This window comes from Spodoptera frugiperda, chromosome 4 (assembly GCF_023101765.2).
Source record: "Spodoptera frugiperda isolate SF20-4 chromosome 4, AGI-APGP_CSIRO_Sfru_2.0, whole genome shotgun sequence".
In the NCBI taxonomy this organism is placed as follows: domain Eukaryota; kingdom Metazoa; phylum Arthropoda; class Insecta; order Lepidoptera; family Noctuidae; genus Spodoptera; species Spodoptera frugiperda.
The window spans coordinates 7,830,442-7,856,919 of record NC_064215.1 but is presented as its reverse complement, the minus strand read 5'-3'; the positions used below and the strand labels follow the sequence as shown (position 1 = coordinate 7,856,919).

General features: G+C 41.4%; 1 protein-coding gene across 1 annotated transcript; it reads right to left on the bottom strand.

Annotated features, from left to right (window-relative positions):
- Positions 1 to 2,307: 2,307 nt before the first annotated feature.
- LOC118272798 (cysteine sulfinic acid decarboxylase) lies at positions 2,308 to 26,246 on the bottom strand. Its single transcript, XM_035589478.2, has 4 exons — positions 25,820 to 26,246; positions 25,303 to 25,596; positions 3,393 to 3,760; positions 2,308 to 3,114 (listed from the first exon to the last, which is right to left on the bottom strand). Exons 1-4 carry the CDS (start codon positions 26,087 to 26,089, stop codon positions 2,511 to 2,513), a joined length of 1,536 nt encoding a protein of 511 aa, XP_035445371.2. The 5' UTR covers positions 26,090 to 26,246; the 3' UTR covers positions 2,308 to 2,510.
- Between the last annotated feature and the right edge of the window lie 232 nt (positions 26,247 to 26,478).

The window sequence follows — 26,478 nt, the reverse complement described above, 5'->3', positions numbered from 1 at the left end:
ATCAGAAAGCCTCTAGCCATATGCCATTGAAGCGCTTGTCTACCGAGAGAATAGAAAACTCAACTTCACTCTTCTTAAACAAACGTTAAGTAGCTTTTGGCTAGAGGCTCACATAACCAAGGCTCGGAACCGGTTTAAAAAATACCGGTTAATACCGGTTTATATCGGTTTTCCTCCGAACTTTTCTTAAGAACGTGAACATTAAAGAACTTTATTTTAACCTAAATTAACCGGTTTATTCGACGAGGGGCATGTCGGTACACGCGTTGAAATATTATTATTGAAATAAGCTGAACAGCGCGCGGCGTTTCTTTGATGTGCGTCGTATTAACCGGTTTTTATTGCTCTAAACCGGTTAATCCGAAAAAACCTTTATGAAAATACTGTTCCAAATACCGGTTTAAAAAAACCGGTTTCGCGAACGAAACCCAATGTAAAGGTTTTGCGTACAAGTACATAATAACGGTTTGAAAATTTAACCGGTATCCGAGCCTTGCACATAACTATCATAGGTAAGACTGTCTAATGACTTACATTTGCAAATATTCTATTGGTCAATTGATCTTAAGGTACACCCTCGCCTTCAGTGGTACGGAATGCATCCTTTAACTTAAAAGGATATTACAAAAATCATGTTTACAATTTTAATTATCACCATTAACAAACGGTGAAGGAAAACATCATGAGGAAACGTGGGCTTATAATTTGTAATTATAAGTTTGAAATCACCAACCTGCATTGAGCAAACGTGGTGATTAATGCTCAAACCTTCTCCGTGTGAGAAGAGGCCTTTGGTCAGCAGTGGCCACTTAAAGGCTGTTGATATTGATGTGACTGATAAACAATAATGTGACATTATAAGCTGAAAATTAGACACAATAATATCAAACCAATTATCATAATTATAACACGTATCTTCGTGATAACATCATTTATATGTAATGTCATTGGTTGTAATTTTAGGTACGAAGACTACGGAGGCGTGCCTTAAGTATAATCCCCGAAAGTCAAAGATAGGCAAAGACACTTCCATAAGTTTCGTTTATTCAGTTTTCGAAGCTTTTAGATGAGAAACTAAAAAAATATACATACGAATAATGGCAAAAAAAACGTGTAACCTGTGCTTTGCAGATGATCTGATTTTTACCAGATGGTAATTGCTTCCCATGATGGTAAGCAATTGCGGACACCCGAAACACCAGAGGTGTTACGAGTGCTTTGCCGGCCTTTTGGGGGTTAGGAATTTAAGAGTTGTTGGAGAATCGGGGATTGGGAAGGGAGTAATTGGGCCTCCGTAACCTCACTCACACAATAAAACACAACGCAAACGTTGTTTCACGTCGGTTTTCTGTGAGGCCGTGGTATCACTCCGGTCGAGCCCGCCGATTCGTGCCGAAGCGAATTCGTCTAAAATAGCAACCAAACTCGTTTACTCGAACAATATATTATACAACACCTATTTATTATTCATTTCCTCGAATATTTATGTAATAATAATAATAAAATCGCATAATAAACACTATGAATATAAAATTATAATCAATCTCAATAACTTGATTTTCCAATAGAGCACTCGGTTCAGTTCCGGACTCGATTTATTAATTTTATTTCCTTCTCTAACGATACACTAGGGATATCTTCTGGGTTCGACCGACATTCACCTATTATTATGACGGACATTCACAAATGATCTATGTTTCTATGTAAATAGAGCACAAATTCACTTGTGGCTAATTTGCGACCGCTCCAGTCGTATTAGCTAGAGACTCATCCATCTATGTATCGAGAATTGTGTGGAATTACCTAAAACCCTACTTACAGTCCAAATATGTCGTCTTTATTAGTCGATATGTAAGTCCACTGAGTAAGGATCTCCTATCTGTACATATAATAAAACTGTAGTACATATATTAAAAGTGTGGGAGAGCGAATGGGCCGTCTCGACCGGAGTAATACCACGTCCTCACAGAAAACCGACGTGAAACAACGCTTGCGTTGTGTTTCGTTGTGTGAGTGAGGTTACCGGAAGCCCAATTACCCAATTACCCCCCCTTCCTAATCTTCCCAATCCCCGTTTCCTCAACACCCCTTAAATTTCTAACCCGCAAAACGCACATGTTTGTCAAATGTTAGGTTACCTGCAGTGGGCCTTACGGTGTAACTGTCGATGGTCGAAATTAGTTAGAACCGCTATTATAAATGTGAAAGTATGCGAGTTTGTATGTATGTTTGTTACTCAATCAAGTCAGAACGGCTGAAGGAACAAGACATAGAAATCAGTAGGTAATTACTCAAACAAAAATACCGTTTGATACTCTAAATAATATATTATTATATCACTTATTTACAATAAATCACATAAATCACGAGAACTTACACATATACATTAAATATACGTATATATAATGGATTCATAGTTAGCTATAATCCTTAAACATAATCACAGGTCAACTGACATTTGTACAGTTTTACACTTAAATATAACATTAAATATTAATAGAATATAATATTTAAACTATCAAATCTTTGCCGAGTCTGTCAATCTCGTTCGCAAAATAGACCATATCTTTGTGGTCTAAAGCTGAGTTTTGAAAAACTATACGGAAGAAGTTGACGAGGTCGCCTTGAGGTTGGTAGGTGACCATCATGCTTCCTTCCTTTATCATTCGCTCTTTTATTTTGGGTGCGACCTTGTGCAGCCTTTCTTTGTAGTCAGGCTCGTTCTCGCGACCACGCAGACAACTGGGTATGTACCAGAACATGATATTTGTGCACTCTGGCTTCTCTACAACGAGTTGGAACCCTTCCCTCTGCCGAATGTGGTCGGTGAAGAACCTGGCGTTATCGAACAATGTGTCGATATGCTTCTCAAAACCTTCGGACCCCTTAGCTTTCCACATGAACCAAAATTTGAGAACATCAGCCCTCCTGCCGCACTGTATATGTTTGTCGCCTGTGTCGTAAGATGTGTCGTAGAATTTATCCTTCTGGAAGAGGTACTTGGCGTTGCTTGAATGACAATCTTTGAGGACATTCTTGTGTCTAATTAGGAAGGTGGAGCACTGTTGTGGCGCCGCCAAGAGCTTGTGAGGGTTCCACGTCACCGAGTCCGCCCTGCGGAATTGTTTGAAATGTTAACGTTATGTCGTGTTTTGTTTTGTTTCTTAATGAACTCGGAAGGGAATTTGGTAATGTTACTCTAGGCAAGGATAAAATTATATTTACTACTTACTTTAGAAATAAGTGAAACTTAATTTGTTATGTTACAAATTCTGATTAATTGATCATTTTCTAATAGATTCATTAGCATAAATCTGTATTTGTCGTTTCTAATTCACAATTTAAGTATCTAATAAACATTAATAACTATTTCATAAAACAGTAATACTTACAGCTCAATTCCATTAAGGAGATGTCTGTGCTTTTTGGACATTAAGGCACCACCGCCCCAAGCAGCATCGACGTGGAGCCACAAGTTGTACTTCTTGCACACTGCAGCGATTTCCACCAGGGGATCAAAGGCCCCATAGACAGTAGTACCAGCTGTAGCCGTGACCAAGAAAGGACTCGCTCCATCCTCAATAGCGCAAGCGATTTTCAACTCTAAGTCTTCAACGATGATCTTTCCATTACTGTCAGTTTTCACCATGATGCAGTTGTCTTCGCCAATGCCCATGAAAGTGGCCAGTTTCTTGGTGGAGTAGTGAGCCAGCTCTGATGTGAAGAGGACAAGTCTTGGTACTGCGTATACGCCTTTGGTCTGTAAAGAATAAAATGTTGTTAGAAAAGCACTAGAAAAAATAAACAAAAATGTTACGGGATGATAGTGGACCATATAATGTTGTACTGGTCATTATAGACCATATAGGGCTTACTCTTAAATGTAATTTCGATCGATCGATATTGATATTGTGAAATTTCGTACCCTTGAGTTGCACCACCAGCATAGTATATATTACGTGGATAATGGATGAACGAAATGGTATTGAGTTAGGTTTTATATTCCGTACCTATACTGAATGCTATTTTAACTGAGGTGGTATAGTTTTTAACTGAATAACTATTAAGATTTTATTGGATTGAAATTGCATTGACATTGAAATTGTTTCAAGAGTAAGCGTTCTGTTCTAAATCGATAATAGACGATACTGCTTTTAACATTAGAGTACGACAAAACACGTCAATCTGCAATTAGCTAAATATCTTAAACATTTTACAACAATAGATAGGTACATAATTTTAATCACTTTTCTCTTTTAAAACAAAAATCAAAATCTCCCTAAATGAACCAATTACGACTGCTCACACAAGAAGATCATTAGACATGAAATATTTTAATTAATAAAACTTTTAATTGACAACTTTTGTTCTAGGCACACTATTAAAATACCGTTTTAACAAAGATTTTCAAATAAAACGTTTCTATTGTAAGCACTTTAAATGTGTACTCAACTTGTCAGATCATAATTGGTTTCGTTTCTTAGTAATCGTGCATTGTAGTGTTTTAATAAATAAAAGAAGCAATCTTGAAACAAATAATAACGAGATTTTTTTTTATTGGTCTTTCAATAAATTATGAAAATTTAACTACTATTATTAACTACTAGCTGCGGACTACCTAGCGAGTTTACCAGACCTCCAACTCGAAAAGCAGGAGAAGGAACGGGGTGGTTTTTAGTCAGTAAGAATCTGAGGTCTCTCGCCTAAGGTGGGAGAAGTCATTGGATAATTATTCCTCCTTAAAGAAAAGTTTATTTACTTTTAATCTGTTCGATTGAGAGGGAATGCCCTCTTGCCTCGCCAAAGGTGGGAGCTGAGACTTCTCCCACCTTTGTGATTAGATGAATTTCTTAAAAAATCTAATACTTTTATGTAAAGAAGCTTATAGTCTAAGTGTAGCCTATCACGAGCTGATGACAATGATGTTGAGAGTTGAAAGAAATGATTATAAGTTACTTATTGACCGTTTTTCTCTTTATTTAATTACCAATTTGAATTTCTATACCTACCATTAATAGTAATACAATAGAAACTTTGAAGTTGGTACCTAAATAATCACATGGTCATCATATTAACCTAAGTGCATACATTTGACACAAGTTTCTTAAATACAAATCAATCAGTCATCCTTCACAGATCAGCCTAACATTAAATAACCTACAATACCTAAATCAGTACTAGATACTTATCAAATTAATAAATGTAATTAAGAACATAATTGATAAAGAACACGTGTGGGTTACTGGTTTTTTCAGTTTGTCTTTGTCTTCGTATCTAAGTAATGGGTGTTTAAGATTACTCATAATTCGTCGTTAAACACTCATAGATTTAAAGCTCAAATTATGATAATTATGTCATATTTTATCTTAACATAATTATTTAGATAAGTTATCTACATCATTGGCAGAAAAAACTAGTTTTTATCTTTTTACCCAATTTCACCATACATTTCGTTTATGTTGAAATAATGTGAATAAACAAAATTATTACACAGAATTGTGTAACCGTTGCGCAATAGCTTATTTTAAGATAATAAAAAAATATATACTAGGTACATATCTTGCAATTAACGAAACACTATAAAACTTTAATTACTTTACTTCTTAAAACAATCAAATATTGATAGTAAAATAGTTAAATTATACCTCTGTTTTTTTTTTAATTTTGTAAATAGGTCAAATATTATACAAGACTGCATGATTTTATGCTACACAAACTTGGATTTACCTTGGTTAAAGCCTTAAAGCTAAAATTAAAACCTTATCTTCACATTATATCGATCATAACAAAAAAAAAGAATCATCAAAATTGGCACAGGCATTCGGAAGTTACGCGCCGACAAACGAGCCGACGATTCATTCATACATATTCACATAGATAACCAATCCTACCGGTAAAGTATCAATATTTAGTATACACACCGGTTCAAACTAGTTACAAGAAATAATATACATTATTTTTATAATAAATGTCGTGAGACATACTAAATAAGATAATAATATATAATATCAAACCGTGATTTTTAGTTTTTTTAGTAAGTATGTCTCACGTATTAATAATCGAGAAAAGCTCTACTATTTTCGAGACACAGAGGGACCCTTCATCATGAGCAACGTGCGAAGACGCGGCGACGTCATACTTAACTTAATAATATGTGAGTAAACCGTGATTTTTAGTTAAAATAATATACTTACTTTAATTCGTAAATAATTGCATACAATTGAAATGACCTTAGTACTATACGAATACCCTTCGCTAGACATTTTATAAAAATCCTTACACTTACGTACATAGTGTGCGTAAACGCGTGTTAGCGAAGCGGAAACTATATATTTTATACAATTATGTATAAAAGCAAGGACTGCCAATATTAATCGTACATTTTATATGAACGGATATGTGCGATTTACTATATTATATCTCATTTTACACGTGTAATATTAGTGTGGAAATATGTTTTGATTTATCTCGGTTATTTAATTTTATAATAGACTAACTTACACCCACTTAAGGTTTCGCATACAAAATTCTTCTACAACCATCTTCAGGGTCTCATTAAAATCAATGTCAAAATTTATTAAAATTATCACATATCAACAGCCTATAAATGGCCACTGTTGACTAAAGGCCTCTTCTCACATGGAGAAGGTTTGAACATTAATCACCACGCTTGCTCAATGCGGGTTGGCGATTTCACTCTCTAAATAATCTTAGAAAGTATATATACCTTCAAGTACATTCACGCATACGCATCAACAACATACAAAATTCAACTCCTTGGGATTAGACTATCAAATTAATATTTTATCCAGGATCGAAATTAGCAAGTTTTGGTAAAATGACAAACTCTCACGGGCTATAAGTGATATTGATAGGTATCCGAAAATCATATAATATGACACAACCACAAAAAGGCAAAGCATTGAATCAAGCGTGCCTTAAATTGGGATACCGACACATTTAACCTTCGGAAACCAATACCACGAATATTCCATTGAATCCTCAAACTCGTGTAGATCTAACAGATATCTGGTATCTAGTGTTGGGCCCTAATAATATAGGTTTATTGGGTCTAGTACGACCCGGAGAACAATTAAACTTGACCCTCAAACCACATTAGACCTTGCCCTCTATTATTCAAGGCTGTGAATTCTCCGGCAATTAAATTTGTTGTATGGGAATTGAAATTAATAACTTGTATATTCTATCGATATATTCTAAGCCTATTTATTAAGTAGAAGACAAAAAATATATGCAACTTCACGTCTGTTGCCAAAGGGATAGACAAAAGTACTTGTGCACTTTACGGCACGGTACGTGTCATTAAGTGGCATTATGCCACTGTACAATGTATTTCAACTTTTCACCAATGATGTTATAAATTACATGCAATAGGGGGTGAGCCTATTGCCATATACACATTTCTGGACTCCGTGCTACTACTGAGACATTTTTCCAAAAACGAAAAAAGCCCAATAATAGCCCGACTCAGGAATCGAATCCGAGACCCCTTGACCGGCAGTCACGAGGCAAGAAAAGTTGAAGCAAATAAAAAAACAAAAACGGCCGCGCTTGCAGATCATTTAAAATTAAACCTAAAGACCTTAACATTATCTATACTTAATTGTAGAAACGTAAGGTTTAAAGTACGAATAAACTCATAACAATATACTGCCCACGGCCGTTAATGAATTTGTCACGTACAAAATTGATTATTTTCATTATAAGTTACTCGTACGTTTGCGAATTTTTGACCTTACGCTTGTAGTAATAAGGTTTTCAAACCATTCTATAAGACTCAATTATGATGAGGTCAATCAGAAACCATGTCTATTATCCGGAGACAATACTGATCCCGTTCTTGATTTCCTCAAAGACGTTTACCCACAATAGGATTTTCTCCTGTGTCATGGCTGCGTTTACTAACATACAATTTCACATGTGAATCACACAAAGAGTTCCATGCAGGAATCGAACCCGCTACAGTTTGCGTGGCAGATAGTTGCCCACCCACCGCGCCAACGGTGCAGTCAAGATTACTAATTAGAATAAAATTAATATTTAAGGATTCAGAATTTTGACTAGTACACATTTCAAGTCCTACCACTATCACTTTCATAGATCATTATATTTCCATTTTATACATAATCAAATGTAATTATGTAACGCCTATCACGAATTCTAAGAAACTAGTCTTTCTGATCCAAATTCTAGGTCAAGGCCACTGCCAATACCATTATTACATAAGTCTAGCATTAATAAAACATGGCGATTATTCTTTTAATTATCGCGGTTCAACATTTTAAAGGCTAATTAACTTGTTATAAATACTTTGATCCATCAAGATTGTTTTTTTTTTTTTATTTATTTATTAGGTACACCAACAGCAATACATACACAGAAAAATATAAAAGATACATGACAATAACATTACTGGTATGTATGCCTATTACAGGTATACACATCATTTATGACTACAACATTATTAGTGTTTCTGTACAGTGTGACTTAGGGACTAGAATAAACAATATTGACTATTTTAATATTAATTTCTATTAATTGCATTCCCATATCTCCGAGATAGTTTTTCTAAATTTTTTAATAGAACGAACATGAATGTCGGTGTTTGTTAATTTAATGAGACTGTTAAACTCATTGCAAATCCTAATGAGGGGAGCATTAAGGCCTAGGTTTGATCTGACTATAGGGATGAAAAACATTCTGGTATTAGGATGTCTGGGAGGCTTAGAAGGGACTGAGTAGAGGATGCGTTCCGTTAAGTCGCTGCATTTTGTGAGTCCATTCACAATCTTATAAAGAAATATAAGATCACGCAGACGACGTCGGTCACGCAGTGTCTTCATTTTGAAGGACTGCAAGCGCTGTATGTACGGACACCGATGACTTATCGTATTTGAATTAAACGCGAGATGTTTGGTGAACGCTCTTTGTATTCCCTCAACTCTTTGCGAATGTGCTGCGTAGAAAGGGTTCCAAACTACACTTGCATATTCTAGCCGACTTCGTACCAAGGTGTTAAATAAGACTATTCGTGTTTTTGGTAATTGAAAGCCACGAGTGTTACGCTTCACGAATCCCAGCATCTGTGCGGACTTTTTAACGATATCATTGGTATGTGCTTTGAAATTAAGTTTGTCATCAATCAGTACACCAAGATCTCGCATTTCACTTACTCTTTTTAATGCAGTTTTACATAGTGTGTAAGTAGTAGGGAAGGACGTTTTCTTCTTAGAAAATCGCATAAAGAAACATTTTTCAGGGTTTAAGGTCATACAGTTAGCGATGCACCAATTTTCTATGTTAGTCAAATCGGTCTGAACAAGCTTACTGTCAGCGGGCCCAGTGATTCTCTTGTAGATTTTAAGGTCGTCAGCATATAGTAAGCTCTCACAATGCTTGATTTGACTAATTAGATCGTTTACGAATAGGGAGAACAATACCGGACCCAAATGGGATCCCTGCGGAACTCCAGATCTCGCGAGGAACATGTATGAGACATAGCCATTGACTGCAACGAACTGAGAGCGATTCAATAGATAAGATTTGAACCATCTAAGTAAAGAACCATGAACCCCACTATACTCCAATTTAGCTACCATGAGCGGATGACTTACTTTGTCGAACGCACTACTGAAATCAGTGTATATTGCATCCACTTCATGTCTGGCATCCAGGGCTTCAGATATATCTGATACATATCTTACAAGATTGGTCTCAGTAGATCGGCCTGATCTGAAACCGTGTTGGCTGTCAGAGAGCTGCGCATCTAAAAATGAAGTAATGACAGGACATACAAGACATTCAAATAGCTTGGAGAAACATGACAGAATGGATATTGGCCTATAATTTTTTATATCACAAGAGTCACCTTTTTTGTGTACCGGTACTATACGAGCTTTTTTCCATTCATCGGGAAATATTCCTGACTTCAAGGAAGAATTAAATAACAGACTTAACGGTTCTGCAAGGGCTTTACCGCAGTTTCTTACGAAGACTGGTGGAACTGAATCTGGACCAGAACCTTTACAAGGATTTAGTCTTTTAATTTTGGCAAGCACATCGTGTGGTGTAAATTGCAAGTAACTTAGTACATCGCTAGATTCGTGATTTGAGTCCGCAATTACACAAGGTGTTGAGTCACAAAAAATTGAAGAAAAATGAGAAGCAAAAAGGTTAGCAATATCTGTTCCATTATCTGCAATAACTTCGTTTAGTTGCATTCTAGCTGGGATCGTCGGTCTACTATTACGCTTATTTTTTATGTATGTCCAAAATGCCTTAGAATCCTTTGTTATTGCTATCTCGATTTTGCGTTTGTAATCACTATAATTTTTATTTATCATCATATGACATCGACTCCTAAGTAAGTCATAAGTCAGCTTGTCGCGCGGGTTGTTATATTTACGAAATTTACTGCGATACTTTTCTTTTTCTTTAAGCATTTTTATAAGCGCTTTACTGAACCAGGAAGGATATTTGGAATTCTTGCAATTACTTTTAGGAATGTGAATGTCAATTAAGTGTTTTAATTTTGCATAAAAAATAGAGACTAAATCATTAATGTTATCTTTGTCTGCGAATTCTTGATGCCAGTCTATGATTTCAAGTTCTGATATAATCTTGGTGTAATCGCATTTAAAAAAGTTTAACCGAATATTATTTTTAGGACGTAATAATTTTGTATTTAACTGTGACAATGTAATATGTAGGGCAGGATGTTTTGGATCTAACTTTGTAAGAACATCAGAGATATGGGTGCAGTTTAGGTTAAACATATTGCTTAAAACTAAATCTAATATCCTATTATCAATATTATAGACACTGTTAAATTGATAGAGATTGTTACTGGTTATAAAATCCACGAACATTTCACCTAGGGCATTATTAAAGTTTTTTGGAATTAAGTGGGTATTGTTATCAGCATTTGACCATTCAAAAAAACCCAGATTGAAATCTCCGAGGATAAGAACATCATCGACCTTATCGGTTACGTAACTTATGCTATTTAAGTGGTATGACAACGATTCAGCTTTCACTGGTGGCGGTAGATATACAACACATACGGCTAGATTTTTTACAATGTTATTATGTTCCACTTTGACAGTTACCCATAGGTCTTCATTATTTTTACTTTCCCAACTATGAATTCTACATGAAGGAATTTTACGAGAAACTGCCAATAGAACACCGCCACCATCCTTTTTAGTATTAGCATGACATTGTCTATCACGACGATAAACCGTGTATCTTGAATCAAACAGTTCATTGTTCATTATATGAGAGTTGAGCCAGGTTTCAGTAAAAGCTATTATTTTATAATCATTCAGTAAGATACTTTGGTAAAGCTCATTAGTCTTTGTTCTCAAGCCTCGAACATTTTGGTAATAAATATTAAGCATTGTAATGTTAGGTAATTATTCCAGATATTTATAATAACAGTAGGATAATAAACTATTCCTTATTTTTTAGTAAGGATAAACTTTCTAGGTTTTTGATTAGAATGGCAGCGTGGGGTACATCTTTCCGAACAAATACACGCCCATTTCGAACCCACACGAACTTGTAGCCCTGTAGTGACCCACTACATATTTTATGTTTGTAGCGTACATCATTAAAGTTATTTGAAATTATATAAATTAGTACAACAAATAAAATGTAACTTAAACATAAACAATATGTACTTACAAACAAAAATATTATTATTATTGTATAAAATCAAAACTTTTATAATAAAATTGTTAAATTAAATATTTACATACAAGCAGACACGGACAAACTTTTCTTAGTTAATAGTTACCGGCGAGCGCCACAGCGCCAGTGCACGCGCACCCCGCGTGCTGTGGTGCGAGCGAGACCGCGCAGTCGCGCCGGAGCGCGCGATGTGCGAACGAGACAGCACGAGTGCACCGGACCACGCGCGGCCCGCGTGATGCGCACCGGGGCATGAGCAACCCGCGCGCCGCGCCGGACGACGACTCAGTCTGCTTGACGCCTCTGCCTAGACTACTAGCTAGCTTTGCCTTATATAAACTCGCCGCGCTTTAATAATTATATGTATTTAATTCAGTGCTTTCTATCGCTTTATCTATTTGTTCTCGCCTGTATAATAATCCACTCCTTCTAAGAATTGTACTGGTAGTGTGTCGAACGCCTAAGTCTGTATAAGACAATAAACGTATAATACTGCTACCGTGTGGGACTTTTACTGTATAAACCTGCAAGTCATCCTCCACTACCTACATTGGTGACCCCGAACGAGCACGATGGCGGAGAACAAAGGGCACTCGACGCAAGATGGCGGCCTACCAGCAGCGGAAAGTTTTCGCGTCGGAGTACGCGTACCACCTTTCAACCCCGAGAAGCCTGGTCTATGGTTTCACCAAATGGAAGCCCAGTTCGTCCTGGCTAACATCAAGTCAGACGAAACTAAGTTCTTCTACGTGATCGGCCACCTAGACCCACAGTACGCAGACGACGTAGAGGATATCATCGCCCACCCTCCAGCGACCGACAAATATACGAAGCTCAAAAGTGAGCTCATCAAGAGACTTTCGGCGTCGCGGGAGAAGAAAGTCATGCAGCTTCTCAGGCACGAGGAGCTAGGCGACAGGAAGCCGTCGCAATTCTACCGGCACCTCCTCAACCTGGCTGGCCCAGGTGTTCCCGAGGAGTTCCTGAGGACCATCTGGACGAGCCGTCTACCCGCAAGTACTCAAGCTATTGTGGCGTCACAGTCGAAGAGGGATCTGGCTGAGCTGGCTGAGTTGGCGGACCGGATCCATGATGTCGTCGGCATCCAGGTGGGATCTACGGCAGCCATCACCACAGCTGCAACCTCTCCAGGCCATGCAGGTAACAGCGCGCAATCCGAGATTGCTGCGCTGACAAAGCAAGTGGCAATGTTGGCGGAACGAGTGGAACGATTGTCCCGGCCAAGGGGTAGATCCGGCAGTCGTACGCGTCAACGTTCCAGGTCAGGCAACAGATCGGCGTCCAGCTATAAAACGTCCCCGCTCTGCTGGTACCACAAAAACTTTGGGGAACGCGCGAGGAAATGCATAAAGCCGTGCGACTACCCTACTTCGGGAAATGTGCGGGGCAATCAGTGATGGCGGCCGATGATTGTCCAAGTGCGGGTCGCTTATTCGTCACCGATCAAAGGTCAAAGGTGCAGTTTTTGGTCGACACTGGCAGCGACCTCTGTGTCTACCCCCGATCGGCACTTTCTCGACGAGTACAGAAGACCAATTTCCAGTTATGTGCCGCTAACGGAACGCCGATACACACATACGGCTATATTAACGTATCACTCAATTTAGGCTTGCGCCGTGACTTTGTCTGGCGATTTATTGTTGCTGACGTAACAAGGGCGATAATAGGCGTGGATTTTTTATGTTTTTATAATTTAGCTGTCGATTGCAGGAACCAACGCCTCATCGACAACTATACAACGCTCTCCACCCCGGCTTCGTCTGCGCGTCGCTCTGATGACGTCTCGTCGGTTAAAGTAAGTCTTGGTGAGTCCGCATACACGCACATACTACGGGAATTTCCCGACGTCACTCGTCCATCAGGCATACACCGCACACCCAAACACCAGACAGTACATCACATCCGCACTACTCCTGGACCACCAGTAGCCTGTTCACCCCGCAGACTGGCCCCCGACAAACTGAAAATCGCCAGGGAGGAGTTTGACGCCATGATCAAGTGTGGCACTTGTCGTCCGTCAGAATCACCCTGGTCGTCACCTCTTCATCTGGCACCGAAGAAAAACGACGGTTGGCGCCCCTGCGGCGATTATAGGATGCTGAACGCACGGACCATCGCAGACCAGTACCCTATCCGACACATCCACGACTTCGCCCACAGCCTGTCTGGCTGTACCGTCTTTTCACAGATTGACCTGGTGAAAGCGTACAACCAGATTCCAGTCCATCCAGACGACATCCCGAAGACTGCGATCACCACGCCGTTCGGTCTTTTCGAATTTCCATACATGACGTTCGGACTTCGAAATGCCGCACAGACGTTTCAGCGCTTCGTGGATGAAATGCTCAGGGGGCTGGACTTCACGTACGCATACCTGGACGACTTCCTGGTCTTCTCTAAAGACCATAAGACCCACGAAGTCCACCTGCGTCAGCTTTTCACCAGGCTCAAGGAATACGGTATGGTCATCAACAGCTCAAAGTGTGCCTTTGGTGTTTCAGAGGTAAACTTTCTGGGATATCATATTTCAGCCCAGGGTACCAAGCCCCTGCCTTCAAAAGTCGAAGCCGTACAAAACTTTCCCGCTCCTAAGACCGTAAGAGAGCTACGGAGATTCCTTGGGATGCTCAATTTTTATCGCAGATTCATTCCTGAGGCAGCCACGCATCAAGCACCCCTGAACGCTCTTCTTACTGGCTCAGTCAAGGGTTCACACCCTGTACATTTTACACCCACAGAACATACAGCTTTTCAGAACTGCAAGAACAGCCTATGTCAAGCAGCATTACTGGCCCATCCTGATTGCAACGCAAAGATGGCGTTGGTCACGGATGCGTCAGACAAAGCCATCGGAGCAGTCCTGCAGCAGCTGAACGAGGGAGCATGGGAGCCACTCGCGTTCTTCTCACGCAAGTTGACTCCAGCACAGGTAAAGTACTCTCCTTACGATCGAGAGTTGCTCGCCATTTACGAGAGTGTCAAGTACTTTAGACACATGTTAGAGGCTCGTCATTTCGTCATTTACACTGACCACAAGCCTATCACATATGCCTACCACTCTCGTAAAGAAAATAGTTCTCCCCGGCAATCACGTCACCTGGACTTTATTGCCCAGTTTACAACCGACATTCGACACATTTCAGGGAAGAACAATGTCGTGGCGGACACCCTTTCACGCGTGGAGGAGATTACTCAACCTGTGCACGCCGAGAGGATCGCCGCTGCTCAACTTGAGGACCCTGAACTGAAGCAACTCCTAGCTGGTGAGACTTCCTTACGCCTGCAGCAAGTTAGGATCCCAGGTACAACTTGCCAATTATACTGCGACGTCAGCACCTCAACGCCGAGACCTTTTGTGCCCAAGGAATTGCGCAGGTCAGTCTTTACAAGCCTGCACTCTTTGAGTCACCCAGGTTCCAAGGCATCTGCAAGGCTGGTCGCAGACCGGTACGTTTGGCCTGGAGTTAGGAAGGACTGTCGCGAGTGGGTTCGTTCCTGCTTGGAATGTCAACGTGCTAAAATCACACGTCACGTCTCTGCTCCAATAGGCAACTTCAAACTACCTTCATCAAGGTTTGCCTTCATCCACATTGACCTCGTAGGTCCATTGCCTCTGAGTCAAGGATACCGATATTGTCTCACCGCCGTCGATCGCTTTACGCGATGGCCTGAGGCAATACCGATAGCAGACATAACTGCTGAAACAGTGGCAAAGGCTCTACTGAGTGGGTGGATAGCCCGTTTCGGCTGCCCATCCGATATCGTAACCGATAGAGGTAGGCAGTTCGAATCAGAGCTCTTTAAATGTTTGTCTGGTATTGCTGGGTTCCGACACCGCAAAACCACAGCCTACCATCCAGCCTGTAACGGACTGGTGGAGAGATTCCACCGTCAACTCAAGGCTGCTATAACCTGCCACGCCAGTGTCAGTTGGGTGGAATCTCTTCCACTAGTCTTACTAGGCGTTCGCAGCGCTTATAAAGAAGACGCACAAGCCTCTGTCGCCGAACTAGTCTACGGTCAACCACTGCGCCTTCCAGGCGAATTTTTTGACCCGCAGACGGATGAGACTGTCGACACAGCAGACTATTTGTCCAGGCTCAGGAGTTTGGTTCGGCAACTGCGACCATCACCAGCTTCCAGACACAACAAATTCAACAAGTTTTTTATATTCAAAAATTTACCTACCTCATCACACGTTTTCCTTAGGGACTGCACTGCTGGTGGTTTCAAACCGGCATACTCTGGCCCTCACAAGGTAATCGAGCGAGGGGACAAGGTCTACAAGATTGTGGTACACGGGAAAGAGGTTACTGTATCGATAGACCGCCTTAAGCCGGCCTTCATACTACGTGACCCAGACACACCACACACACCACCTACCACAATAACTCATCACAACAACAACACTCATCACGACACTACAAACACGGATAACCGGAACTTACCCGACCCTGACGGTGGCGTCGTCAAAGCGACGCGGTCAGGCCGCCGTGTTAAATTCCCCGACTATTATCGCCCTTGACGGGCTCTGGAGGGGGGTGATGTAGTGACCCACTACATATTTTATGTTTGTAGCGTACATTATTAAAGTTATTTGAAATTATATAAATTAGTACAACAAATAAAATGTAACTTAAACATAAACAATATGTACTTACAAACAAAAATATTATTATTATTGTATAAAATCAAAACTTTTATAATAAAATTGTTAAATTAAATATTTACATACAAGCAGACACGGACAAACTTTTCTTAGTTAATAGTTACCGGCGAGCGCCACAGCGCCAGTGCACGCGCACCCCGCGTGCTGTGGTGCGAGCGAGACCGCGCAGTCGCGCCGGAGCGCGCGATGTGCGAACGAGACAGCACGAGTGCACCGGACCACGCGCGGCCCGCGTGATGCGCACCGGGGCATGAGCAACCCGCGCGCCGCGCCGGACGACGACTCAGTCTGCTTGACGCCTCTGCCTAGACTACTAGCTAGCTTTGCCTTATATAAACTCGCCGCGCTTTAATAATTATATGTATTTAATTCAGTGCTTTCTATCGCTTTATCTATTTGTTCTCGCCTGTATAATAATCCACTCCTTCTAAGAACTGTACTGGTAGTGTGTCGAACGCCTAAGTCTGTATAAGACAATAAACGTATAATACTGCTACCGTGTGGGACTTTTACTGTATAAACCTGCAAGTCATCCTCCACTACCTACATTGGTGACCCCGAACGAGCACGATGGCGGAGAACAAAGGGCACTCGACGCAAGATGGCGGCCTACCAGCAGCGGAAAGTTTTCGCGTCGGAGTACGCGTACCACCTTTCAACCCCGAGAAGCCTGGTCTATGGTTTCACCAAATGGAAGCCCAGTTCGTCCTGGCTAACATCAAGTCAGACGAAACTAAGTTCTTCTACGTGATCGGCCACCTAGACCCACAGTACGCAGACGACGTAGAGGATATCATCGCCCACCCTCCAGCGACCGACAAATATACGAAGCTCAAAAGTGAGCTCATCAAGAGACTTTCGGCGTCGCGGGAGAAGAAAGTCATGCAGCTTCTCAGGCACGAGGAGCTAGGCGACAGGAAGCCGTCGCAATTCTACCGGCACCTCCTCAACCTGGCTGGCCCAGGTGTTCCCGAGGAGTTCCTGAGGACCATCTGGACGAGCCGTCTACCCGCAAGTACTCAAGCTATTGTGGCGTCACAGTCGAAGAGGGATCTGGCTGAGCTGGCTGAGTTGGCGGACCGGATCCATGATGTCGTCGGCATCCAGGTGGGATCTACGGCAGCCATCACCACAGCTGCAACCTCTCCAGGCCATGCAGGTAACAGCGCGCAATCCGAGATTGCTGCGCTGACAAAGCAAGTGGCAATGTTGGCGGAACGAGTGGAACGATTGTCCCGGCCAAGGGGTAGATCCGGCAGTCGTACGCGTCAACGTTCCAGGTCAGGCAACAGATCGGCGTCCAGCTATAAAACGTCCCCGCTCTGCTGGTACCACAAAAACTTTGGGGAACGCGCGAGGAAATGCATAAAGCCGTGCGACTACCCTACTTCGGGAAATGTGCGGGGCAATCAGTGATGGCGGCCGATGATTGTCCAAGTGCGGGTCGCTTATTCGTCACCGATCAAAGGTCAAAGGTGCAGTTTTTGGTCGACACTGGCAGCGACCTCTGTGTCTACCCCCGATCGGCACTTTCTCGACGAGTACAGAAGACCAATTTCCAGTTATGTGCCGCTAACGGAACGCCGATACACACATACGGCTATATTAACGTATCACTCAATTTAGGCTTGCGCCGTGACTTTGTCTGGCGATTTATTGTTGCTGACGTAACAAGGGCGATAATAGGCGTGGATTTTTTATGTTTTTATAATTTAGCTGTCGATTGCAGGAACCAACGCCTCATCGACAACTATACAACGCTCTCCACCCCGGCTTCGTCTGCGCGTCGCTCTGATGACGTCTCGTCGGTTAAAGTAAGTCTTGGTGAGTCCGCATACACGCACATACTACGGGAATTTCCCGACGTCACTCGTCCATCAGGCATACACCGCACACCCAAACACCAGACAGTACATCACATCCGCACTACTCCTGGACCACCAGTAGCCTGTTCACCCCGCAGACTGGCCCCCGACAAACTGAAAATCGCCAGGGAGGAGTTTGACGCCATGATCAAGTGTGGCACTTGTCGTCCGTCAGAATCACCCTGGTCGTCACCTCTTCATCTGGCACCGAAGAAAAACGACGGTTGGCGCCCCTGCGGCGATTATAGGATGCTGAACGCACGGACCATCGCAGACCAGTACCCTATCCGACACATCCACGACTTCGCCCACAGCCTGTCTGGCTGTACCGTCTTTTCACAGATTGACCTGGTGAAAGCGTACAACCAGATTCCAGTCCATCCAGACGACATCCCGAAGACTGCGATCACCACGCCGTTCGGTCTTTTCGAATTTCCATACATGACGTTCGGACTTCGAAATGCCGCACAGACGTTTCAGCGCTTCGTGGATGAAATGCTCAGGGGGCTGGACTTCACGTACGCATACCTGGACGACTTCCTGGTCTTCTCTAAAGACCATAAGACCCACGAAGTCCACCTGCGTCAGCTTTTCACCAGGCTCAAGGAATACGGTATGGTCATCAACAGCTCAAAGTGTGCCTTTGGTGTTTCAGAGGTAAACTTTCTGGGATATCATATTTCAGCCCAGGGTACCAAGCCCCTGCCTTCAAAAGTCGAAGCCGTACAAAACTTTCCCGCTCCTAAGACCGTAAGAGAGCTACGGAGATTCCTTGGGATGCTCAATTTTTATCGCAGATTCATTCCTGAGGCAGCCACGCATCAAGCACCCCTGAACGCTCTTCTTACTGGCTCAGTCAAGGGTTCACACCCTGTACATTTTACACCCACAGAACATACAGCTTTTCAGAACTGCAAGAACAGCCTATGTCAAGCAGCATTACTGGCCCATCCTGATTGCAACGCAAAGATGGCGTTGGTCACGGATGCGTCAGACAAAGCCATCGGAGCAGTCCTGCAGCAGCTGAACGAGGGAGCATGGGAGCCACTCGCGTTCTTCTCACGCAAGTTGACTCCAGCACAGGTAAAGTACTCTCCTTACGATCGAGAGTTGCTCGCCATTTACGAGAGTGTCAAGTACTTTAGACACATGTTAGAGGCTCGTCATTTCGTCATTTACACTGACCACAAGCCTATCACATATGCCTACCACTCTCGTAAAGAAAATAGTTCTCCCCGGCAATCACGTCACCTGGACTTTATTGCCCAGTTTACAACCGACATTCGACACATTTCAGGGAAGAACAATGTCGTGGCGGACACCCTTTCACGCGTGGAGGAGATTACTCAACCTGTGCACGCCGAGAGGATCGCCGCTGCTCAACTTGAGGACCCTGAACTGAAGCAACTCCTAGCTGGTGAGACTTCCTTACGCCTGCAGCAAGTTAGGATCCCAGGTACAACTTGCCAATTATACTGCGACGTCAGCACCTCAACGCCGAGACCTTTTGTGCCCAAGGAATTGCGCAGGTCAGTCTTTACAAGCCTGCACTCTTTGAGTCACCCAGGTTCCAAGGCATCTGCAAGGCTGGTCGCAGACCGGTACGTTTGGCCTGGAGTTAGGAAGGACTGTCGCGAGTGGGTTCGTTCCTGCTTGGAATGTCAACGTGCTAAAATCACACGTCACGTCTCTGCTCCAATAGGCAACTTCAAACTACCTTCATCAAGGTTTGCCTTCATCCACATTGACCTCGTAGGTCCATTGCCTCTGAGTCAAGGATACCGATATTGTCTCACCGCCGTCGATCGCTTTACGCGATGGCCTGAGGCAATACCGATAGCAGACATAACTGCTGAAACAGTGGCAAAGGCTCTACTGAGTGGGTGGATAGCCCGTTTCGGCTGCCCATCCGATATCGTAACCGATAGAGGTAGGCAGTTCGAATCAGAGCTCTTTAAATGTTTGTCTGGTATTGCTGGGTTCCGACACCGCAAAACCACAGCCTACCATCCAGCCTGTAACGGACTGGTGGAGAGATTCCACCGTCAACTCAAGGCTGCTATAACCTGCCACGCCAGTGTCAGTTGGGTGGAATCTCTTCCACTAGTCTTACTAGGCGTTCGCAGCGCTTATAAAGAAGACGCACAAGCCTCTGTCGCCGAACTTGTCTACGGTCAACCACTGCGCCTTCCAGGCGAATTTTTTGACCCGCAGACGGACGAGACTGTCGACACAGCAGACTATTTGTCCAGGCTCAGGAGTTTGGTTCGGCAACTGCGACCATCACCAGCTTCCAGACACAACAAATTCAACAAGTTTTTTATATTCAAAAATTTACCTACCTCATCACACGTTTTCCTTAGGGACTGCACTGCTGGTGGTTTCAAACCGGCATACTCTGGCCCTCACAAGGTAATCGAGCGAGGGGACAAGGTCTACAAGATTGTGGTACACGGGAAAGAGGTTACTGTATCGATAGACCGCCTTAAGCCGGCCTTCATACTACGTGACCCAGACACACCACACACACCACCTACCACAATAACTCATCACAACAACAACACTCATCACGACACTACAAACACGGATAACCGGAACTTACCCGACCCTGACGGTGGCGTCGTCAAAGCGACGCGGTCAGGCCGCCGTGTTAAATTCCCCGACTATTATCGCCCTTGACGGGCTCTGGAGGGGGGTGATGTAGTGACCCACTACATATTTTATGTTTGTAGCGTACATTATTAAAGTTATTTGAAATTATATAAATTAGTACAACAAATAAAATGTAACTCAAATATAAACAATATGTACTTACAAACAAAAATATTATTATTATTGTATAAAATCAAAACTTTTATAATAAAATTGTCAAATTAAATATTTACATACAAGCAGACACGGACAAACTTTTCTTAGTTAATAGTTAACGGCGAGCGCCACAGCGCCAGTGCACGCGCACCCCGCGTGCTGTGGTGCGAGCGAGACCGCGCAGTCGCGCCGGAGCGCGCGATGTGCGAACGAGACAGCACGAGTGCACCGGACCACGCGCGGCCCGCGTGATGCGCACCGGGGCATGAGCAACCCGCGCGCCGCGCCGGACGACGACTCAGTCTGCTTGACGCCTCTGCCTAGACTACTAGCTAGCTTTGCCTTATATAAACTCGCCGCGCTTTAATAATTATATGTATTTAATTCAGTGCTTTCTATCGCTTTATCTATTTGTTCTCGCCTGTATAATAATCCACTCCTTCTAAGAATTGTACTGGTAGTGAGTCGAACGCCTAAGTCTGTATAAGACAATAAACGTATAATACTGCTACCGTGTGGGACTTTTACTGTATAAACCTGCAAGTCATCCTCCACTACCTACAGCCCAATTCTTTTGCCAATTTCTTTGTGGCAGCGTGTAATTGCTTATTTGATGGACACAGGTGCTCAGAGACGTATACTGGTATGCTTTCACCAGCCATTCCTAGGTGCCTAGAGCTTAGCTTATCTTGGGAATTCTTTTTGTTAAAACTAACCACGGCAGCCAACAAATTATCACGAAGACGGGGTGTTCTCAATTTAATAATCATTGGACGAGGTCTGTTACTCTCGGGTCTCATCTTAGCCACTCTCGTAGCATGAATGATGTCGCTATCCTCTAGTTGCTCTCCAACCGTTCTCGCTAAATGCAAGACGGTTGTGACAACGTTTTCTGCCTTGTGTTCCGGGATGCCATTGATTTCAACGTTGCTCATTCGAAGGCTCTGCTCCATCAATGACAGCCTAGTTCCGTGGTCCCTAGATGCGGCAAGAAGGTGTTCGTTCTCGGCCTGGAGTTTTTTTATTATAAGATCCTTTTCTTCCAAAGCAGTTTTAAGCGATTCAAACTGGGCATTATAGAAATCCATTGAAGATTTAAATTCACAAATTTGTTCCGACATATGCTTAAGCTGAGCCGTTACTAGTATTTTTATTTTATTTTCAAGGACGTTGTTCAATTCCTGTTTGATTATAGACCGCAGCTTGTCTTCAAAGTCTGGGTTATATGCCAGGTTTTCAGCAGGAACATTGCGGGAGATGGACTTTTGCCCCAATGTTACGTTGTCATCGTCGTGTTTACTAGGAGGCCTGCGAAGAGTGACATTGGTAGTCGAGGGCGAGGGCGACGATGAACCGATTGACCGCTCCGAGGCGGGGCTAGCAAGCCTGGCGGTTCTGGCAGGTGTATTTGTGTTGTCACCTTTAGGCAGTTGACTGTGACAAGTAGGACATTTCCAGGTAGTTTTTTGTTTGATATTCATAGCTTTGAATACCTTTACGTTAATATTTGCACATAACAAATCGTACCATTGGTGGCAAGTTGAACATTGCAGGCCTTCTTTGCCATTAAAGGCATTCAGACAGCCGGCGCAATCTTTTGTTGACATTTCTAATGTTAATCAGTAAACAGCGCTCACAGCTAGATAAGTATAGCTAGCGGCTTCCAGCAACGCCAAATAAAGCAACTTTAATGTTATACTCGCCGACCCGCTGTCCGTTGAAAACGTCGCGGCCAAAATGTCGTAAGCGCCGTGCAGGACGTGTCACTTACGCGTATTCACAAACACAAGTTTTAAATCGCAGAACACTTGTAACTTTAATATGTTGATAATAGAAACTATAGCTTAATGTCACAAACGAATGTTTTTACACCATTTAACTTAGTCACTGTACTTGTCCAATGTTTATATTTAGTTTTTTCACCAAAGAAAGTTTAAAAAATCACTTTTAATAGGAGAAAACAATATTTTTTTGCGGAGCAAAATTTAACACTTGTAGCTTAGTTGAACTCGAGGGTATAACGTATATTGTTGGTCGATAAACACCAGAATCTATTCTAATTCTAGGTTTTGTTGTTATAATAAATTTATTAATATAAATAAATTTGGTTTTTGTTTATAGTAGATTAAGACCTTGAATGGATTTAGCCTCTTTAGGCTTATGCTGGTATTATATTTTCATATGAAACGCTAAGAATAACTTTTTGAGACTATAGATGGGATAAATAATAGTTTTTAAAATAGACCGGCTACGTCCAAGATCAGGTTGATATTCGAAATAATAATCGTCGAAAAGAAGTTTCATGAGACCCATAGATTTTTTGTGTATTGCCATAAAAAATCTATGAAAATTCTGAATTATCCCGTACATAAATAAGCTAATAGCAATTGGCGTTCCCTAATCTCTGCCCACCCGCATGGGAGACACACATGAAGTTATGTATGTATGTATAAATTAATACTTAGCGATAATTTAAATTTCAATAAATTCTTGAGAAAAAATTTCGTTCTGTAATTAAGAAAAAAGCACGAAAATAATTTGTGTGACTAGAATTTGTCTGTATATATTTATTGTTTTCATCATAGTCAATATATGTACGTACCTGCATAGTACATGGGTAGGGGGAGACGATACAATACAATGATTGTTCCTCATACTCTGACAATTAATCAATGAAGGTTAATTAATCCTATTCTATTTTTATGATCATTTTAATGGGTTTGATTAAAGTATAAAATGTACTATGTCATATAACTATCGACAACCTACCTAATAAATCGAGAATTGGTTGACTGACGTGATTGATGAATTTGATCCTCGAAATTAAATGATCAGTATTTATTATTCAAAAATTCTTCATTTTAAGTTTACTCTAAATTAAAAAGGACAACAATAACCAAATGCTTTTAAACTAGGTACTTCTTCCTACCAATTACTAACCATGTTAAAATTATAAGATTTTTTTATAGTTTATTTGTCAGCAAAATATTGATGTAACTACTTGACCCAGTTATCAATAATCATCTCACTTGCGCAGACAATCCTAACTCTCCAGACGGAGATTACTAGTTCAAATACAGACAAGCTTTTGAGATAAGCTAGTAAAGATTTATGGACTAGTTAATATCATTGGAAAATCGATCGTATTATTGAGATAAATTATCGCACTTCACTTGGATGTCTTTTCGTCAATCACGCTGAAACTACTGAACGGATATTGATGAAATTTAGTATACAGACAGAGTATGAACTAAGCCGGGTAATAGGGTATTTTTTATCCCATGGAAACGCGGGCGAAGCCACTGGCAGAAACTAGTTATTAATAGTTAAAACGATCAATAAATGTCGAAAAAAAATGACTAGTATTGCAAAGTTCAGTACAGTAAAGAACAATAAATAATTTCAAATAGAAAGAATATAAGCAAGTCTTAATCTTAACAAACTCTACACTCCCCAATTTACGCCAATTAGCCCGATTCAACACAAACCTACAACTACAAAAATCCAGTCACAAAATAGACTAAAACAACAAACACTAAACAAAATATTTAACCAAGGTTTGCACAAATCACGGCACGCGATAATTACGATCGTAGAATTGGGGTTAAGGTAGCCACCGAGCGGTATGCTTCCTGTAAAACTAGCAATCGCTATAATGACTATACAAGATAAAATAATTTGTCTAACAACTGCTAAATACTAGATCTTAATGAATTTATTAATGAGCCATGCGTTGGAATAGTGATCGAAGTGGATCGATTCTGTTTACCTTGTGAGGTCACGCTTGAGGCTATTTTGCAGTTTATTGACATTAAAGGAAGTAAATAAACAGTAATTACACATGTTGCAGTGTGGATTGTATCTGTTCGGTTATTTTATTATTGTTTGGAGTTTAAATGAAGGAAATACAATTGGATTTGATATAGGTATTCTACTTTTCCATGCCTGCGTCAAATAAATTACGATATTATTGCGTATACTGTATCGCATCTGACTACCGATGACAGGATTTAATAGAAACGAAAATATATAGCTAGTGATAGAACTCTCGAATTTTAACTGCAGTAAAAGACGACTTACTATTTGGAAACCTATACTTGCAGCAGTTCTGTAAGTTTTTGGGGAAATCGCTAGAAGAAAAATGAACTACGTAACGTTTACGAATTTTTAAATGTTCCGATAGTATAACAAAATACAAACACAAAAAATAAAATAAAGGAATCTTACCTTAATTTCTGGATAGAAGAAGTAGCGAGCACAGCTGATAGCGTATCCATTGGAGAGGGATCCTCCAGGGCAGAAGATTCCATCGCCTTCACCACCTGCCCATCCGACGATGGCCCTCATTTCTCTAAGAACCTCCTCCTCCATCAGGGTGAAGACTGGTGCCACTTCGAAGGTGTACACGCTGGGGTTCAAGGCATCGGTCAGCCATTGCCCAACCAGGCCGTAAGGGTCGACGCTCGAAAACAGTTGGTTCACAAAGTAGGGATGTCCCGTGTTGACAGAGTAGCGAGCAACCTGTGGAAAAAAGAGTTAGATTTTTTGTTGAAGGCATTGAAAGGAGTGAAGAGATTAAAATATATTTTTTTTAATTAATTTTAAAACTTATTTTTTTATTCTTCCCGAATAAATCATTTTTCACATTTGCGAATATGGGTATATTTACAATCGTTCAATGAATTTATTCTACTAAAATTTTGGATATCCTAAATAATTCAAAATTGAATAAAAAAAAACTTACATCAGCCATAAGTTTGAGTAGCTCTTCGTGAGCTACCGGCGAGTCTCTTGGCTTCAGATCTATCGCTGTCTTGATCTCATCAGGAGACGCCCATTCCACTACTTTGGAGGTCCTGGAAGACCTTCCGAAGACCACTCGTTCCACCAGCAAGTCTACAGCTCTTCGTATAAAATCTTCATGATGGGACCGTACAGCAAGAGTCTTGTAGCTATCCTTCTCCACTCCAATAATTTCCCCATTGGGTACAATTAGGTCTGAGTCGGCAGGCATTTTGATTTACTTCTTTATTTTCTTTCACTCAACACTTGAAGTTTTATTTGAAGAAAATAAAGTATTTAAATGTGCATGTACTACTGGTATGTGGATACCGGCTACGGCCGACCGCGAGCCTCAGAGCCGAAGGTTTGAGTCGGCAGTCAGAGCGTAGCCTTCTTAAATACTACGGAGCGTTGATCAATTCACTTCGTAAGGTTACTCCAGTGAAATATAAACAAATGTGTGTTTTTTTTTGCAAAGTCACTAACGTTATCAAATCTGTCAAGTGATGATTTTCAGTCATTTGTGTTAATCTTGTCAGTAATCGATTTTGACGGAAGTACTTCGAATCTATATTTTTGTGTGAACATGATGCGAGCTCGTGATTAATTTACTAATCAATG